We start from the raw sequence: 19,505 nt of genomic DNA on the forward strand, positions 1-19,505 counted from the left end.
TACATGTTAATGACAGTTCACGTCAATACTGGCTGGATGGAGTCACAAAACTTTCCTATCTGGATTCAGTCAGAGATGGGTTGGAAATTTGGCTTGGGTAAATTGAGTTTTCCAACAGCTCCACCTAGTGGTTCAAGTACAACATTACTTCTATATGTTGCCCAGAAATCTTCTGTTTTTCTTTCCATAACATATCACATATAAATCATCCAACATTTTGTGATTCTGGTGTCAAAGTATTAACTCACCAAATGTTTGATAACCTTTCCGTTCTCATTCTTACCAACTAAGTTTCTAAACTGAGCAGTGTTGTAAATAAAGCAGATCTTCTTGTTAAACTGGAATTTGGTTAAATACATAGTTGTATCTGAAAACAGTCTAGTCTAAGGACAGCCTAAACCCAAACATTATCCAACATTAACACCTGCAATAACAAACGCCTTACTTTATCTGCAGATGGTGTTCACACCAAATGAGCTGGAAACTCACTCAACTCTGATCCACATCCAGAGCATCAGATTACAGAGGTTTTTATTTGTATTGGGGTGCCTGTGGTGTAAAATGATTTATAGTTTTGAAGGCTTTGAAATGTACAAAAATCTGGCTTTAGGTTGCAAAATTGCTTTGGTTTGTATCTATGGCTTTTAGCTTTATTATAAGTATTTCAGTTTGATTGACCACAATGATGCTACAGGAGCGTCGCTTCTTTTTCGGGGTGATTTCACTGAAGTTTGGATTCAAAACCTAAACATAACAGGAATAACAGAAGGATGAGTTCTCCATTTAACAATTATGAACCCTGCAAGACTAGAATTAAAGGTCTCAGATCAGTGTCTGATGCACTCTAAAGGTATGAAACCATCAATTTTAGCAGGAATAAATAGCTTATGCAACAGCTATTTATTCACTTCCATAAATATACTGAGAATATTTCCAATGCAGATGTTATGTTACATAATTGTCTGTATATAGCACTTGAGATTCATACTTTAGTTAAAGATCTAAAACAATGTGCAATCACCAAGCAAATGCACACGCAGAAAATATCAGTGTAGTATGCTTTTTTTCAAACCTACCGTGAGACACGAGAGTACACCATGAATGTCGCATTCACGGAGTGAGTTGACCTGAGCATCAAAGCAATGTTGCAAAGACAAGAAAAAGGTTAAGGAGGGAGTTAGGAATTTTTATTTGGAGGCTTCATCTTTTCAGAACATCATCAACAGAGTCTCAATAGATTTTGACATGTTATCCTTCATCCTTCATCTTGCAATCGTGATTAGAGGATGTTGTCGGTGCCAGAACAAAAATGGAAGGAGTTGGGTTCAGGACCAAAACAAGGTTAATGGGAGAGTGAACATTATAATGCGCGTTTCTTCTTTTGGTTTTGAAAAGCATCTGGCTCCAGTAGTCTTAATTTCACTTCTCTCAAAAGAACAGTACAAATACAAACCCTGCCCGACATCACAAACTTAAATTAATGAGCAAGTACAATAAGAATACAATTACCCTTGGACAAATGGGCTCTGTGATCTCACTGTTGTGTGATGACTGGACTAGTAGCAGCTTTGTGTGTTCAATACTAATTTAATCTCTACAGTTCGTGCTAAAACTATAGTGCAAAGTATGTTTAGTTAACAGTAACAACTGGCTTTTGTGTCACCTCAGAAAGCCCTGCACGAGTACGGACCACAGAGCTGAAACTACTACTGGGCATCTTGTAAGATAATGGTGGGTTTATCTAGGAGCCTGTTTGCCAAAAAGTTAGTGTATTATGTTAAGGCAGATTTTAGAAAATGAAAAATCCTTTGGCAAAGAGTTATCTGTTTGAACATCAGATGCGATATATTCAAATTATCAGTCTAATTATGCAGGTAGTTACTGATCGTTAGTGATCGTCCATGACTTCAATGTCAGAAATCTCAGCAGCACCAAACTAAATTACCATCCCACAAGCTCCTGTTGAATTATCCCCACAGGAATCGCTTACATTTCCTCTCAAATGAAGTGCCCTTTTCTACCAATTTTAAATCTGCCTGCCAACCTTAGCACTTCTTCTTCTTGCAGTACGTATCCACCACCTCTGGCAAGACACTTTCATCCTCCTCCACGTCCTCCGTCACGGTCTTACCGACCAGCTGGAAGATGTCCTCGGCTGGGACCCCCATGGGCTCGGCCACTTTCACCGTCAACATGTCCTGAGTCAGGACGGTCCCTTTGGGGATCTTGACTTTGGCCACTAAGGATTTACCCAGCTGAAAGAAAAGAAAGAAAGAAAAGAGTGATGAAAAGTAATAGCTCTAATGTTTCCTTAGTCTACATCCACGACGTTCCACTTCCTGGATTGCTCCGTTGCCGGATTTCACTCATTTAGACTGGATATCCGTTGCCTTGGGCTTCCTTTGTGTTGGTATTTTAAACTCTGGTCTATTTCTGAGGACTATGGTTAACTGCTCCTCAGATCTCTGCTTGGTAAATCCAGACAGCTAGCTAGACTATCTGTCCAATCTGAGGTTTCTGTTGCACGACTAAAACAACTTTTGAACGTACACATGTTCCACCAAAACAAGTTCCTTCCAGATGCTATTTTGCAGCGGCACCGTTCCTCCGTACGGTGCTTAGCACCGCCCAAGGCGATTGTGATTGGTTTAAAGAAATGCCAATAAACCAATGCGCAATGCGAGACCTATGTTTCCTTAACAGTGAAAATGCCACTTTACTACATAAAAAACAGTACTTTTGCATATTTTCTTGTGGAGGGAGGATATCTCACCTTATCATGGCATGGCTTCTCACAAGGTAACATCTTTTTGACGCCGTCCCCAAGCGCCCTCTCCACTAGTCGGATGGAACGGACAAGCTCGGCTAGCTCACTGGGCACCAGTGAGGCTTCGTGGTCACTTCCTTTCCACGTCTTGTCCAAGGTTACATGGCGCTCGATGACCTTTGCCCCCAGAGCTACAGCTGCAACTGAAATATTGATCCCAGACTCATGGCCGGAATACCCAATGGGAATATCGGGAAATTCCTTCTGGTATTCCTGTAGTTGACAAGTATGCGAGTGTTACTCCTAAATCTCTTGCTGAGAAGATGGATGCCACTGTCTAGAGCCAGCTGCCAGTTAGCTTAGCTTAGCATAAAGTATGGAAATGGGGATACAGCTAGCCTGGCTCTGCCCAACAGTAACAAAACTCCACCTACTCCCGAAATGTCAAACTATTATTTTGGTGAGACACTAGGGACATAAACTGCTATAAAAATGTTTGTTTCCTGAGTTGAGAAAAAACAATTAGTGTGTTACAAAATTACCCTAAAATACAATGTGTGTTTTTTGTTTTTTTTGGATAGGCATACAATGTTTTGTATTTACATATCTATCAAGGTAAAATCAATAAACCGCCAGCAGCCAGTTAGCTAAGCTAAACATTAGAGTCTGAAAACAGAGGTAAACACGGCTCTGCCCAACAGTAACAAAATCTGCCTACCAGCACCTCTAAAGCTCACTAGTTAAAACATGAAGTTATATCTTGTTTGTTTAATCTTAAAAAAAACTGAATATATATATATATATATATATATATATATATATATATATATATATATATATATATATATATATATATATACATATACACACACACATACATAGTGGCAGTACATTTATATATACACGCAGACATGAGAGTATAAAACACAAGTATGGTGTGATTAAATTACGGACGTTAGAGTAAAGGTCTTAAGAAGAAGGAGAAGATAAGCTTTTAAGTCCTCCTCCTTTGATCTGTTATATGTATAGAGAGAATGGAATCTATTGTGTCTAATTTCTGGGAAGATAAACAAAAACTTTCATTGCTTTTTTTTTTTTACAAATGGAGTGACAATTTGGCAAAAATCTTTCAAAAACATATTGTTTTGTACCAACCTTTTTAATATAGGAGTAATACATTATTCTATTCTGTTCTTCTTACCGTCAGCACTTTGAGGTTGACGTCTTCAGCTTCCAGAGGATAGGCGCTGGTACATTGCAGAATGGCAAAGTTTGGGTTGTGCTCCTTCACGGTCTTGTAGACCCGACGCATCGTCTCCATGCTCTGCATCCCACTGGACACTACCATAGGACGTCCTGACACAGACGAGAGTGCAACAGCCTGGTAAACATTATGCCTAACATGGGCAAAATCTTTACTCTTAAGGAGTTCCTGCAGTTCAACATTCAAACTTACTTCATTTATTAATTTCTACTGAGACATGACATTTGTGCATTTCCTCTGCTTCTATTGATCTTTTATTGTTTGTACAGAATATTCTATTTGTTTATCTGTAATAGTTCTGAAATGCACTGATGACATTTCAATGCACATGACGATAAACGGACTTTAGCGCTTGTTTATTCAACATAAATTGTCTTCTTTTGGGTTATCTCCGTGCCTTTAAATCGCCCTTCTGGGACAAATAAAGTTATTTGAATTGAATTGAATAAAATACATCTGGCGATTGAAACATTTCCCCAGATGTGACAGTTCACTCTGACCTTTCTTGGCAGTCTTCTCCAGATAAGGGAAGTTATTGGTGTCTCCAGAGCCCACTTTAAAGAAAGGCACATTGAGCTCATGGAGGAACTCCACTGCCATCTAAAGACAGAACAAGTAATGGTTAAACTCAAACCTGATTAAAACGTCATGAAGCCTTAATCAAAAGTCTCTTTCTTACCTCATCCATCCCAGAGGCAGTGAAGAAGATCCCCACCTCCTCAGCATATTTCTGCAGTTCCCTGTACTGCTCATGGTTGAACTCCAGGTGGCGCTTGTGTTCACCGTACGTTTTTCCCCAAGAGTGCTTTGAATTGTAGGGGCGCTCCAAGGCTCTCTTGTTGAATTTGTACTGTAATTCACTCTTCTGGAATTTGGCACAATCAGCACCACAGTCCTGTGAAGGTGGATATAAGTAAGGGCATACTGATAACTGTAAATTCACAGGAAGTTTTTCTGGAGAGGATTCTGTAATTTGGTACTAATTAGATGGGGAAGTGTTAAATCCCTCACTTGTAATGGATTATTTCAATTCTATTTTAATGAATTTATAGTGTAACAAAGAGCTTTCACTGGGTGAGCTAAACATATATATATATAAAAAAGCAAGCACACCAATCAACATATATGGGGAAAAGTTAATAATGAACAAATACATGTACTGGGTTACATGCATGTGCAGCAGCTGAAGTAACGTTACAGATGGTCTAGATACAGTAAGCTTGTACGGCCACTAAGTGCCAGCCGTGAATAGACAAACCAAACTCCATTCATAAATCAGGTAACGTGAATTCAACATTCTACAACATAGATACATCCTTTCTACATAAAATTCTTCGGAGCCACTTGCATGGTCCATAAATTAGTCTTCAAACACGCACTAGCCAAGTTTATATTCTACTGAAAGATATGATTCAGACGGGGACGATATGTGGCACATTTTTATATTGAGTTCTGAGTAGCCTACGTTAGTTCCTGTTGTGTGTCCTGGCTGTTTAAGATAAGAACAACAGAAAAGAATAGGCTAACATATTCACGTTCAAAATAAAGCGACACTTGTCAGTTGTATTAGCTAACGTTACCTTTGCCATTTTGATCATTTTCTTGGCAATCTCAATGTCTCCCTGGTGGTTTTGTCCGATTTCAGCAATGATGAAGCAGGGGTGATTTCCTCCGATCATTCTACCGGGACACAGCTCGAACTTTAAAGGCATTTTGGGCACAGAAAAGGAAACGTAAAACAACCTGTGAAAGTAGTTATTTAGCAGGCGAACTGGACGAGGGGAAAGCAGAAGCGTTAGCTGGACTGTGAAAGCCGACCGGAACCATTCATATGATGCACATCCAGGATGTGGGAGGCATGGTGGGAGGACCTCCGCGTTGTAGTTCAACGTAAAAGCCGGATTTCCTTTTAAAGAAAAAGCATAAACGTATGCATTATATTTGAACTGCAGAAAAAAAAAAAATATTTTAGCTGCTTAATCAGCTTCTGAAACGTCACACGAATAATGCAAAATGTACAAACACCAAAAGAATAATAACTAAGCAAAAACATTGGTGGTGGTTGCTGTGCACATGCAGATAAAAGCAGTAGAGAACATTGACTGTATAGCAAAGACTGCATGCCCTGATAATGTCATCGGCGTTATTTTCTCACACTAGGAAAGGCTCCCTCTTCCTCCAGAACCACAGAAGAACCTACAACTGTTTTCAAAGACTGAGTAGTGCTCCCCATGACAAGTAAAGCAGTAGCCCAGCTAACAATTTATGGTTCCCAGAACGTTCCGGGTACGTTAGTTTTTGGTTATATCGAACGTTCCCCTATCGTTGTAACCTTTATAGAACGTTCCCCTATCGTTGTAACCTTTATGGAACCTTTAGGGAACGTTCCCCTAACGTTCTTTTTTACATTCCCTAACCTTTATAACAACCATGGTGCCAAAAAATAAAATATATAAGAATCAATAGTAGCCTACTTTTCTTAGTAAAAATCTATTCGTCTTGTTCATAGGGGGTGTTATGTATAATGCCTGATGTTTACGTGCGTGTGATTACGCACAATATTACATATTGCATTAACCACAGCTGACGTTTTAATTTATGAACTAATTGAATTAGTTGTACTGTAACTGTGGGAATGTTAGCTTGGAGACTTGACTGAGATAGCGTTCCAAAAATAAAACCACAGATGACTTCATGGCTTGGGAAACAGTTTCACTCCAACATACATTATACGGTTTCTCACTTGCTAAACATTCCTTCCAGCTGATCCATTGATATAAAGTAAGAATACAGCACACGCACTTTTTTCCCTCTGTAGTTTGTTAGGACTGTATGATGGAGGGATGCTGGTTAAACAGGGTTCTGTTTTCAGTCTAACTGTTTTTTGTGGACACTCCTCAAACTGAAGAGGAATAAAATGAACATGCATAATATAAAATATCAAGGCTTAATTATATGTGTTATATTGCTATAGCATTGGTTATGTGTATCTTGTGTTGACAAGTGCCTGTTCTTCTGACAGAGCTTTTAAGGCTTTGTTGTTGTTGTCTAATACTGCATTATCACTAATATCTGGCCTGGTACACCAGTGTGGTTGGTCTGTCTAGTACAGAACATCTTTTTTTTTTTTTTTTAAATCCGATTTTAGTCTCTTTGGGAACATTCATCGTGTTTTAGAAAGGATGGTCTTCACCTGAAACTTTCTGACCATTAGTATTCTAATCAAACATATTTTACAAAGTTGTCAATCTTACTAACAAGTGGTGTGTTACATGGTTGGACACAACACTGGTCACTTATTGGAACTGTTCCTGTTGGCAACAGCCCACACTCTTGTGGTCCCATCAGTTACTCTCTTAAAGGCCTCACACTTTTAACAAATATCCAGTTGAAGAATGACAGGAAGACTGCTTTTATTCACTATTTACTGATATTGAAATCAAAATGGACAATGAACACGCATGGTCAAGCAACAGCTGGCTAACATCTAGTTCTCTTTAAAACCACAACTGTGTAATTTCAGTGACATTAACGTTTTATATACTGTATATATATTGCCTTCTGTATATGTACATAGGTACACGCATAGAGTACATACACACAAACTGAGGTTAAACACACTTTGTTTAGTTCCTGACTGGAGAGGCTTTCAAAAGGAAATGCATAGGTTGGAAAATTTAACAATATGCCACAAACAGGCTCTACACACACACACACAGTTCAAAAGTACACACACTGAATTTGGAGTTTTGTCTTAGAGTTTGGTCCTTAAAAAAAACAAAAACAAAAATTCTGAAGATACTTCTTTTTTGTAAGGATGGGAAACAAAAAGGTGAATAAAACCATTTAACACCAATCAACCCTGGTAGGTCAGAGTTAAAAGTACAGCATCATGGGAAGGATATTGTTTGGGGGTCATGTGAAGCAGGTTGTAGTGTAGCTGGAGGCCCCTTCCCTTTTAGTGTCCCAACTCACCACCCTTACACAAGTTTTATACAGGACCACAGACCTGGTGTCGATCTAACAGGCCTTGATCTTAGTGTGTTAAACAATGAAGAAGATGAATAACAAGGTGTTGATTGGTCTGTGGAAGATATGCACACAGGTGAAAATCTTTGAGGGGGCAAGAAATGGTGAGCTGGTGCTTTAAGGCTATAATCTCTACAGACCTGCTAGGTGGACATAGATGAGGTCAGGACCACTGGCTATGGGGGGGGAGAAGACAGCTATGCAGAAGGGATGTAAGCCTAGAGATTGTGGTCGTTGGGTTGGTTGGTGTGTGTGGTGATAGAGGATGACATGGAATGCCCTGAGCAGCCTTGGCTGCTTAGCGGACTAGCGGGGACTGCTTCAAGGAGATGAGGACAGAGCGCATGCGAGACACGTCTTTGGCTTGCTTGCTGGACTTGGGGTTGAAGTCGCAGAGCCGAGCCACCCGCTCCCACTCCGTGCCGGGGTCGTTCTCATCCAGATCCGAAATCATGGCCTCCTCAGCCGCCCTACACGCAACAGGGAAGAGGAGAAGGAAAGGACACGGGATAGAAAACAATCAGTGGAGGAAGAAGTAAGATACAGCACAGTGCACGTGCAGCTCTGAGGAAGTCCTCTGCTGCTGATCACCAACACACACAAGTCCGGGTGGAAAGCTTAGTCGTGCCTCCGATGATTCATTTGTCAGATATATTAAATTACATTTAAAATTTCAGTCTGACATCAGGAATACTCAGGAAGAATACTCCTCAAATCTATTGCACATCATTCTTTCCACAGTCTCTTTTTATGGCTCGGTGGGACTTTGATGGTTCAGCAGAGTCTACCTCAGGGCAGGACAGTCCAATCACCACACAGAAATGGACATCCATCTGTCTTTAGGCCCCCAAAGGGAAACAAGCTAGAGCAGTTTCATTACCTGTGGCCTGCCCCCAACTCTGCCTACACATTACAGTCAGCTGTATTTTTGATTCTATACAACAGTAAAGGGAAGTACATACAGTATAGAACACTGATGAGAAATCCAAAAAACAAAAACAAACCAAAGCTATTTAATAATAATAATTGTGATTATTAATTAATTGTAAGGTCTGATAAGCATCTTTGGTTGGTTAAAAATGCAGTTCTTTACAGAACTGGGGGAGGGGACTTTGCCCACACTTCAACTTGCCCTGTCGTTGCATATTTACAATGTTCTCTTTCCTCAGCAAGAACTAAGTATAGGGATGATGAGCTCATCTATATACTTTTCTTGATTAAAAAGGAACAATAATGACAAGTTGTGTTTTTTCTTTTAACCAAGCCAAAAAGAATCGGAAGCACTGCTGGGCCTTAGCCATGCATTGCACTGCGGCTGAAAAGCAGGCTATTTGGAGGTGTGGCAAAGAATGCGTTTACTTTGATTTCTTGTGTCGTAATTGTGGAGCCGATCAACGTTTTGTTGGGGACGGCTTTGGTGTATTTAAACCATATTTAAAACAAACAATATTTACACTACAGGGCTTACCACATTTAAATTAATTGAAATCATAACACAAAAGTAAAAAAAGAGACAAGACAAAACTTAAATCTGAAAATGGATCAGTGCCACTACCACAAGACATGTTTGCTATGCAAGCCATTGATTATGGCTAAACAAATGTAAGCCCTCATCACACCCCACCCATAAACAGTAATCATTCCACTGCCGTAATACTTTTCTACTTACAAGGATTTCTTTTCTACTCCCCACCCAACCTGCAAGCACAAACTCAGCTACTAACTACAACACAGTACACAAAGCGAAATGGGGATGAGAAGCCAATGAACATTCACCGTCACAACCAACTACAAATACACAAAAGGAACTAGAAGGACCACAACATCACATAAGGGACATTATAACAAATGTCTATCTAGGCAGTGGAACTAACTATTGGGATAGTAAACTGGGTATCTGTGCAACGTATAATTATCTAACACACACACACACACACACACATAGAACTGCATCTACCCCCTGTCAAAAATAGAAATATTTGGAGGTTCTGGGGTTTCATAATTTTACTTAACTGGTCTAGGCGGTAGCAAGGATGGTTAATGTGTGTGCTTTAAGGTGCATAGGAAAAGAAAACAGGGAGAAACAGTTTCACAAGTCAGAATTTAGAAGAGAGAGAGAGAGGGGACGAAATGAAAGACAACAAAAATGAGCATAATGCAGATGTTGCAAGCCAGCATGCAAAAGCGACAATGTTTAAAATGTCTTGATTTTTTTAAAGTGTCAAATGATTAGTGTGCAGCCTTTGGTTTGGTGAGTGAAAAATAACTTCTTTTTTTTTTTTTTACTTTGTGCCAAATATCTGTCGGTTACACACAGAAGGACATAATGGCCTGGGGTCTCATTTATAAAACTGTCGATTATTTGCTAAGTAGGGACAAAACACGAGCCCATCATCTTAGTAACATCCTGATCTATAAAATGTTACAAGCAATGTTATCTTGTCTCATCAACAAGACACAAAGAAGACAACATTTCAGCTCCCACTCTCCAAATCTTAATAGGTATTGTTCAGAGATTGTGCAGAGATGCATTCATTCTCTTGTCACATTTTTTATTCCCAACATTTGTGTGGGAAGTGGTAATGACATCATGAAAGTCCATTTGTTCTTACTTAATTGTTATAAATGATGCCCCTGGAGTCCCCCTCACAGTCTCACACCAACAATATGAAGGAGGAGGAAGCGGTGTGATTTAGTGTCATTCTACACCAACACTGCTGGGGATCAATCCCACATTTAAGATAATAATCCGCTGCATTAACTGCATTGAGGTGTGCACATAAAAAACAAACCCAAAACACGATGAAAACCCCCTTTCCCTAATCATGAGACAAATGCATTTTAACCAGGGCCATATTAAACATGAGCATGTGTACATTATTATTAACTTACAAAAACATTGGAAATGCAATGCCAATTTTAAAAAAGGAGAACAGCTCAACGACCAACTTAATGACAGAACCAAAAATAAAGATTTTTACCAGGGAAAATGTGAAACTACTCTCACCAAACAATAGCTTTCAACTGTATATCTCTAAAAAAATAAAAAACACTATTTTAATAATAACTAAGGACAAGTCGAACACTGCTATGAGTTTGATCTCTCCTCGACCTTGAAAAACATTTAAAAAAATAAAAAATAAAAAGTGTACACCAAAATGCAGTCTTAAGGGCACGCCCAAGTAATTTGGTAGCAAAACCAAAGGCTGCACAGCTCAGCCTATTGGCTAGCTAGCTGGGCAAATTAGCATGTCATCGTGCTGGACAGCAGTACTGTAGCTACAGAGCAGCTAACATTCTAAAACATAAACACAGCAGTTTGAAGCAGTTGTGTTACCATGATATGACCAGTGGCGTTATCAATAAAGTCTTTGCTGGGCATTTAATTTAGCGGCAATAAGACGGAAATGAGAGAGATAGTGAGCGCTGGACTCAATTATCACAAGTCAGGCAGGTTTAAGAAACCCACATTTTAAACTGTTCATGCTACCTGGAAATGGACTGAAGAACCAAAATGATGGAAACAAAACTGTATAAAAAGATTATAACATATCCTCAAAGAGCAAAACACGCTATCAACTGGAGTTTCTGAATGCTGGAGATGGCTCAAATTAAAAGAAAAAAACTTCACACATTGTATTTTAAATGACAGTAACTTCTAACTCTGTTTCACATGCAGTTTTGCACTATCCTATTCTGCACATTGCCCTACGCTTTACACAAGTGAGTGGCTAGGGCTGGGGATATGGGAGGTTAGGGTGAATACTTAGGAAGTATGACTTGTCGAGATTCAGAGGAAGATACCATCACCAAGAACAATGTAAATTCTTCACCCTGTTCGGTCAAATCATACATCTTGTTTCATAAACACCCAAGATTTAAAAAAAAAAAAAGGAATGTTTAGGCGATGCCACCCAAACAAACACCCAAGTCCAATTATAAATACACAATTGCTTCAAACAAATCTATACGCATGTAGATCAAAAACCTTTTCTTTTTTTTTTTGGGGGGGAGGTGGCATGTTTAGAAAAAGGTATTAAGTACAAACCAAACACTTTCTGTGAATAGCACATAGAATTAATGTAAGCAAGTGTTAATTGTTAGAAATCCATGCCATGTAATTGCAAAATGTTTGCTGAAATGAAGAAGTTTAATAGTATGGAAGTGAATAATGGATGAGGCACAGTTATGAAAAGAATTCATTTGGTTGTCATGGATGTTACAGAGGAGCGTGGCAGTGTGTGTGGTGGCATGCAGTCATTCTCTTTACTGAAATAGGCATCCACTTACCAATGACATGCAGACATATGGGGTGAAAATTATTACTGCAGTTTACATTTGAAAAAGAAAATAAAAAGCTAGATGACGCGTGTGACAATTCGAAATGCAAGTAGTTTAAAGTCAAAGTAAAAAGGTTGAACTAAAACATGGCAACACAAGGGGAGGTCACTAATGAGATGATGTCAATGGTTGGATGCTGGGAGTTGATGACAATGGAGGGGGGGGAAGCAAAAGAAATGATGAGGGAGGATGTTAGTTGGAGCAACATACACATAACCAATGAGCTCAGAGAAGGGCTGCTTGTAGAAGTCTTCATCCAGCACCCTGGACAAACATCCGCCCAAACGAACAGAGCAGCAAAGAAGGCAGGAGAGAAGAGAGACAGCGATAAAAGGGAGAAGAGGATGGAAACACAGGCATTATAGGATACCATACAATAATAAGATATGACATAGCATAAAAGGCTCAGGGTTTTGGAAAGAACTTCTAAATGCAGTGTCGGGGGGGGGGAGGCTGTCAGCTGATTGTGTCCGCCCCCTGAAATCTTTAATTACACGTCAGCATCAGCTCTTCACATTCAAAACTAAATCCAGAAGGGAGAGAGTGACTTCAAAAACAAATTGTTCCACCTTCTGAACTGATTAGTCAATTCATTGAACCCTCATGATATGTTGTAACTACAGCTAAAAACAAATATGTATTGATTACAGCTCATCTAATGTGAGGACTAATTTGCCTATCTTCATATTAATTACACATTATTTAAAAAAAAAAAAAAAAGAAAAAAGATTTGGCATTTTTTTGAAAGCTCAAAAACAAATGGTAAACTAGAGCGATATGGAGATGTCTTTTCTATACATTTAATAAACCAAGTGATTAATTGATTAGTTTGGTAAGAAGAAGAAATATTAATAATGAAAATAAGTGTTAGTTGCAGGCAGCCCTAATTCTCCTACCTTTGTATGTCAGTTATTTATTTCCATTATTGGTTTTTACCAGACAAAGACCATCCATATGATAAAGATTATCCATCAACAGTAACATTTTTCCACCAAACAAAGGGCTGCCAGATGAGAAGAGAGTCATGGCTGCAGGTAGTTTATTATTGATAGGGCAGCAGGGCTGCATTACAGCGCAGGAGAAACTGAGACAAAAAGGTTGCCAATTCCACTCTAAAACGATACATTACTAAAAACAGTCTGCATGTTTATTTGTCTGATTTATTTTTTGCACTAGGCAATTCTTAGATTAGATCATTCTTCCTAGCTCTAAAAAAGCACAGATTCTCTCACACTCTGAAGTTGTGACCAGGTGGCGTTAATCTAAGACAATAATAAAAACACAATACAATACTTGCTTTAGGCATCCCTGACTAAATCCAGTGTACAGTAAGAGCTAACTTTAGCTGTTAAATTAAGGTTACCCTAACCTTAAGCAGAGGTCTAAAAGATATTGAGTGAAGAGTGCTGTGCTGGGAAACATTACTGAACATGTATGTATATGAGGAGGCACACACCACCACACAGAAGTATTTGTTGCAGGTCTACTGAAGAGAGAGAGTGTGTGTGTGTGTGTGTGTGTGTGTGTGTGTGTGTGTGTGTGTGTGTGTGTGTGTGTGTGTGTGTGTGTGTGTGTGTGTGTGTGTGTGTGTGTGTGTGTGTGTGTGTGTGTGTGTGTGTGTGTCAAAGCATGAGATGCTACCTTTCTATTTTATCATCATGTTCTCGGCTCATCTACTGTGGCATCTCAGGTTGCCCCCTAAAGAAAAAAGGCTTGACTTCACATTATTATATGTGTGAACAAATAATCTGCTACCTAAAGCAGGGCTGTACAGCGCGACAAAAATGTTGCATCTGCATCTAGGTTATGTCTATAAATCGAGAGAGAGAGCGTGGGTGTGTGTGTCTGTGAGTACTAAGTTAGCAGTAAGGTTATAGCTGTGAATGTGGCAGTGCAGTCAGTGTGTTTAGGCTATTTGTCAGAGAATAAACTCCTGAAGACCCAAGCCAAGTTCCACCTGCTGATTAAAGTGAAGGGGGTAAGCTCAGTCTCATATTCACTTAAGTTGAACTGACCATTAACTTTAAACTTTTTGTTTATCAATTGATGGCTTTTAGCATACCTGGTTTTAGGAGGTGCCGCATACCAGTCCCCCTACTTCCCGTGTCCATGATTTAATAATATTAAATAAATAAATAAAAATATTTGAAACAATGTCTGCATGTTTTTCAGTACTACATTCATTTGAAAGTTCATAGAAAAAGGCTTTTTAAACTCCGCCCAACACAGAATTTGAATAGTCTCAAACTACAGTGGATTTACTTGATACTCCTTTACTCCTGCTACAATTTTGTGGCCTGTGCTACAAAAACTTCCAACCTCTACAGCACCAGTGCTATGTGCAACAAAGAAGTTGGCGTACAGTCCTGTGGAGGGTTTGGGCTAGCGAGGAATAGAAACACTGACGTGCCAGGACAGCAGCACATTGCCTTTCTGGAGCCTTGCTATGGTGGACCCATTTCTTTTCCCTGCTGGAGATCCTACACACTGAGGCAAACCTCAGTATTCGGTTATATGCTCACCTGTGGCTGAATCGAAGACTGCTGCTATTATTTAAGAACTTTTAACACCCTTTTTAAATATTCAAACTGCCTCCATATCATCATCATCGTGGCTTTTTTTGTCCAGACAAAAATGCAAATTGGGTTCTTACTCATGATAATATGAGCCCTCCCTCATTGTTCCTTGTGTCCCGTTTCTACCCCTCTATGAAACCAGTACCTGTTGTTGGTTTTGGTTTTCTCCAGCTGCTCGTTCTGCCTGGCATGCCACTCTTCCAGCTCCACCTTGGCTTTCTCCTTCCACTCTGACTCCTGCTTGCGAGAGTTTTCATCTGGGTAGGGAGATTATCGTGGAGAGAAGCGATAAAGAAGTGAAGAATGATATGAATGACATGGTAGGACACATTTTACACACAAACCCACTTACTATGAAAAAGGAAATGCAAGGTTTGAATCTCCAGCACCTAGTGTAGATATCAACCTTTGTTTCTCAGAGAGCAGTGGTCTGTCCTGCGCCATATAAAAACACTCTGGTCTGTGCTTACCTAGTCTCACTTTGCCAGACCCTCCTCCAAAGCGCACTAAAGGAGGGTCTGGATACTCCACATAGCATTCGAGGATGGGAGGAAAACGTGCTCTGGTTTAATAGCATTTCTTTAAACCAATCACAATCATCATGGGCGGCGCTAAGCATTGCACAGAGCCACTGCAAAATAGTTGCGCGAGAGAAAACTCAGATTGGACAGATAGTCTAGCTAGCTGTCTCAATTTACCCTGCAGAGATCTGAGGAGCAGTCAACAACACTAGTCCTCATTAATCTACCGGATTTAAAATTCCAACACAAAAAAAGGGGAAGGAAACGGGAAATACAACCCCCGGAAGTGGAACGTCAAGGATATAGACTAGTGCTTACCTAGCACCTCCAGCCGTTCGCTTTGCTCTTCCCTCCACTTGCGTAGGCTTTCAGGTTCGGCCTGCAGCCGGTCTGCACTGGAAATTGCTGCATAGGCGTCAGATGGACCATTGCTTTCCTGAAAAATAAAAGGAGGGGATGATATGCTGATGTTATGAGTTAATTAAATGACTTCATAGAAAACCACGTAATCAATGTCATATTCGGAGATATGGTGAAGAAACATTCTCATCCTGTATTATTCATCTTTCCAACTATCATCTGAAAGTTATTGGCCTGATTCCAATATGCATATAGTAGGATTGTTCTTAAAAAGGTTTGAAAAAGCTTTATTAAAACCACATTTGGCCCACTTTGAGTTTCATCAGCGTAGCTTCTCTCACTGCCAGAAAGAATTCCTGATAGTGCAAAAGGAAGCGATGTTGCAATGACAGCACAGGAAAAGGAAGTTGGAGTGAATCTATCAGCCAGATATTCAAACCTCTGAGGTCAGCACTGAAATCACACTACTAGTGCTAAAAAGGAAACAAGTATTTTCAACACCACCACTTAAAATAAAATACTACAACTGTCTTTTATTTATATTTTATACAATGAAAACGCTAAACAATTGATGCATAAAATGAAGAAAAAAACACTGGAGTGAATATCAACATCATTAGCAAGTCAACTGTAGATTAATCTCATAAATTCAGGTAAAGGATACATCTGGTTAATACAACTTTGTTTTTATATTTTGTAGTTTTGGCCATCGTTCTTTTCAGTCATTTTAACGTTTGTCTAAATTGTCGACATTTGGCAACTTTGCGTCCAAACAGTCAGACAGGTTTTAAACAAACCACCAGGTTAACCAAACTTTCTAGAGAAGAAAAATCCCAGACGATCCAATGTAAACATCCATTACAATTTACAGGCCGACTCCCTGGTTCAACCTCAGCCTACCACACTTGATGTAGTTGTGCGTGCACACCTTTCGTTCTGTGCAACGAGTGTTTATTACCAGCATTTCAGGTGGGCTAACTTTCTGTTTTACCTCCAAATAAAGTGGCATTGATAATGTGGTTTAACTGTTGGCTTGTTTACAACCTGCCCTATCACCTGGCAGCTTGTGTTTCTTCACCCATCTATCAGACTTCTTTTAAAAAGGTCCAATGTGTAGGAATTTCTCCCATCTAGCATTGAGATAATACAGTATATTGCAATAAACTCTCTCGCACCACACAGTTCAAAGTACATATTACAGCTACGGTAGCCTTCACGCTTCAAAAAGCCGGTTTCTTGCTCTTTTCAATATCCTTTTTCTGGGCGAAGAAGACGACTCCTGTTACTGAAATTTGGATTTTGAATACGTGTGGTCCTCCTTCTTCAAACTTGCCAGGCCCGGGAAGCTACGATACCCATTAGCAGCACCTGTGAGTTTATCATGTGACAGCGAAAACGCGAAAGGCGGAGCAGTATCCGTGGGGGGGCGTTTTGCATTTCAGATTGAAAAACTGTGAAGATAGAGAAGAGCTGGACAAAAGCCATATGTAAGATGGGCAAAACTGAGGTGAAATACTGTGGAAGTACCACAAATCTCCAAAACCATTTAACAAGGAATTACCCAGATAGATACGCAATCTGCAAAAATGTCCAATCTGAAACAAACCAGTGTGAACAAACCAAAGTAGCAATCCCAAACTTGTATGCAGATGTGAAACATAACTCCTCAACGTCACTTAAGTCGGCAGAGAGTGTCGCCCAAAATGTAAACTAAAAGTAACGGCACAAGTACAATGTACAATTTTTTCTGATCACTCAAATACTCACTGACTGTAGAGTCTGTCGACTAGAGTTTTGCACTTTACTGTAGTGTGTACATGTTAAATAAAAATATACATTCATGTAACTGCTTGTTTAGGATCAATTCTTAATGTAAACATGTACCAGGTTAGTGGGTTCCTTGTATAGTTTACAGCATACGTTCTGAGAATCTCTTTAATATCCAAGCAAATTTAATATTGTAACGGAAATACCCCTGATCGAATCGATTTTAAATCAAATCAGAAATTGAAACGAATTGGGACCTTGTGAATCGGAAAAATCAGTGGCGATACACAGCCCTACTACACACAAAATACAGAGAAACAAACACGAGGACAGAATTGGCAGTTTGACAATTTAAGAGCAAAATTGTTAAGAACAAAAACCATGTGAAAACGTATTACCACATGAAGCTCTCCATTGACAGCACCATCTGCAAAGATAGAAGAAAAATAGCCGTTAGAAGTCAAGCAGACAAATAAAACCGCAGACACGATTAAATAGGTTTAGGAAGAAAACAAACACTCTGACAATACCTTGGCTAACTGGGAATCTTTTACTATTGCTGAATCCTCAAGATTTGCATAAACACATATTTTATAATATGATATGTCAGCACTTCTGACCAACTACAATTGCTTAACCACAACGAAGCTACAGCTTCAAGGAAACGAGGCAGTCATGGCCAAAGGTCGTTGAGCTCCATGAATTTCCTCTTTTGGCTGCGAGTTTAGCTGACAAATACGCGCTGCCAGCAAGTAACGTTAACGTTACTCAAGCTCAATATGAAGCAATGAATGACACGGCCAAGAACGTTAGAGCTGATATTATCAGACCGCTTCATTCATTTTAGAAACGCTTGGATTGTCACCTAACAAAACAAATATTCATTCCAAGTTTTCCGTTATCGTGCTCATTTGTCAATTTTACATAGCGTGGACAGTCACGTTCATGTTAATGCCAGCTAAACCCACTTGGCTAATTTGCTAGCTAAGCTAACATTAGCAAGCTGACCAAAAGAGCATCAACTTCAGTGTCCATGTAGGACGAAATTAGGATTTAACGGAAGTTTAAGTTTGACACAACACCCTACGATTAAAGCTAACGTTAACTAGACAATGTTAACGTTAGACGGAGGGAAACTGCCTCTGCTTGACCACAACAGTCAGTTACCGTTGGAGGAGTCTACCAGCGACGAAGGGACCTCTCCGCTGTCCAGGATGCTGAAGCCTTCGTCGTTTTCAATCCCCGCGATTTCACTCTCTTGCTGGGCCAAGAACGCGGCAGCGGGGTCCTCTTCCGAGCCTACACCGTTTCCAGCCACGGGCGCGTTCAGCATGTCAAAATCATCCATGTTGTGAGTACTTGTTGGAGGATAAATATCAGTAACGGTGGGCAGGTGTAGCAGTTGACCGAAACCGACTAGCTCAACGGGAAGAAGGACGACAATAAAAAGCTTGCGAAGCGGAAACGGAAGAATAACCAATCACAAACCAGGATAAGTGATTGGCAATACAAATCACCAATCACAAAACAGCTGTCTCAAAATGGAACCAATCAAATCTATAAACGCTGCTGCGTACGGGTCCCATGACCTGCAATGTGTCAGAGCAGTGAGAAAAATCCGCATTCTACTGTTCTTTTAATACATCCATGCTACATACTAGATAACATGATAACTTTAGTGTCAGGCACATATTGATTGTTTTTTTCTCAAATAATTATTTTCAGGGCTCAGTTATACTATTTTAAGGCAGACTAAAGAAGGGTTTTCTTAATTTCGGTCTTATCAGAGCATAGAACATACCTTATGTCAAAAGCACACTGGCAACTGTGGTGTCCAGCCCAAGCACACTGTCATGGTGGTTAATTATTAACAGCTCTGA

The 19,505-nt window shown here is 39.7% G+C and overlaps 2 protein-coding genes across 2 annotated transcripts; both read right to left on the reverse strand.

Annotated features, from left to right (window-relative positions):
* Positions 1-1,165: 1,165 nt before the first annotated feature.
* nansa (N-acetylneuraminic acid synthase a) lies at positions 1,166-5,879 on the reverse strand. Its single transcript, XM_078279044.1, has 6 exons — positions 5,612-5,879; positions 4,711-4,926; positions 4,532-4,631; positions 3,969-4,123; positions 2,774-3,040; positions 1,166-2,255 (listed from the first exon to the last, which is right to left on the reverse strand). The coding sequence occupies exons 1-6, from the start codon at positions 5,741-5,743 to the stop codon at positions 2,046-2,048; spliced, it is 1,080 nt and encodes a 359-aa protein (XP_078135170.1). The 5' UTR covers positions 5,744-5,879; the 3' UTR covers positions 1,166-2,045.
* Positions 5,880-7,427: 1,548 nt separating this feature from the next.
* On the reverse strand, positions 7,428-19,072 carry clta (clathrin, light chain A). The gene is made up of 5 exons (XM_078279057.1): positions 18,793-19,072; positions 18,024-18,052; positions 15,817-15,934; positions 15,123-15,234; positions 7,428-8,530 (listed from the first exon to the last, which is right to left on the reverse strand). Exons 1-5 carry the CDS (start codon positions 18,971-18,973, stop codon positions 8,359-8,361), a joined length of 612 nt encoding a protein of 203 aa, XP_078135183.1. The 5' UTR covers positions 18,974-19,072; the 3' UTR covers positions 7,428-8,358.
* Between the last annotated feature and the right edge of the window lie 433 nt (positions 19,073-19,505).

This window comes from Sander vitreus, chromosome 2 (genome assembly GCF_031162955.1).
Source record: "Sander vitreus isolate 19-12246 chromosome 2, sanVit1, whole genome shotgun sequence".
NCBI lineage: Eukaryota > Metazoa > Chordata > Actinopteri > Perciformes > Percidae > Sander > Sander vitreus.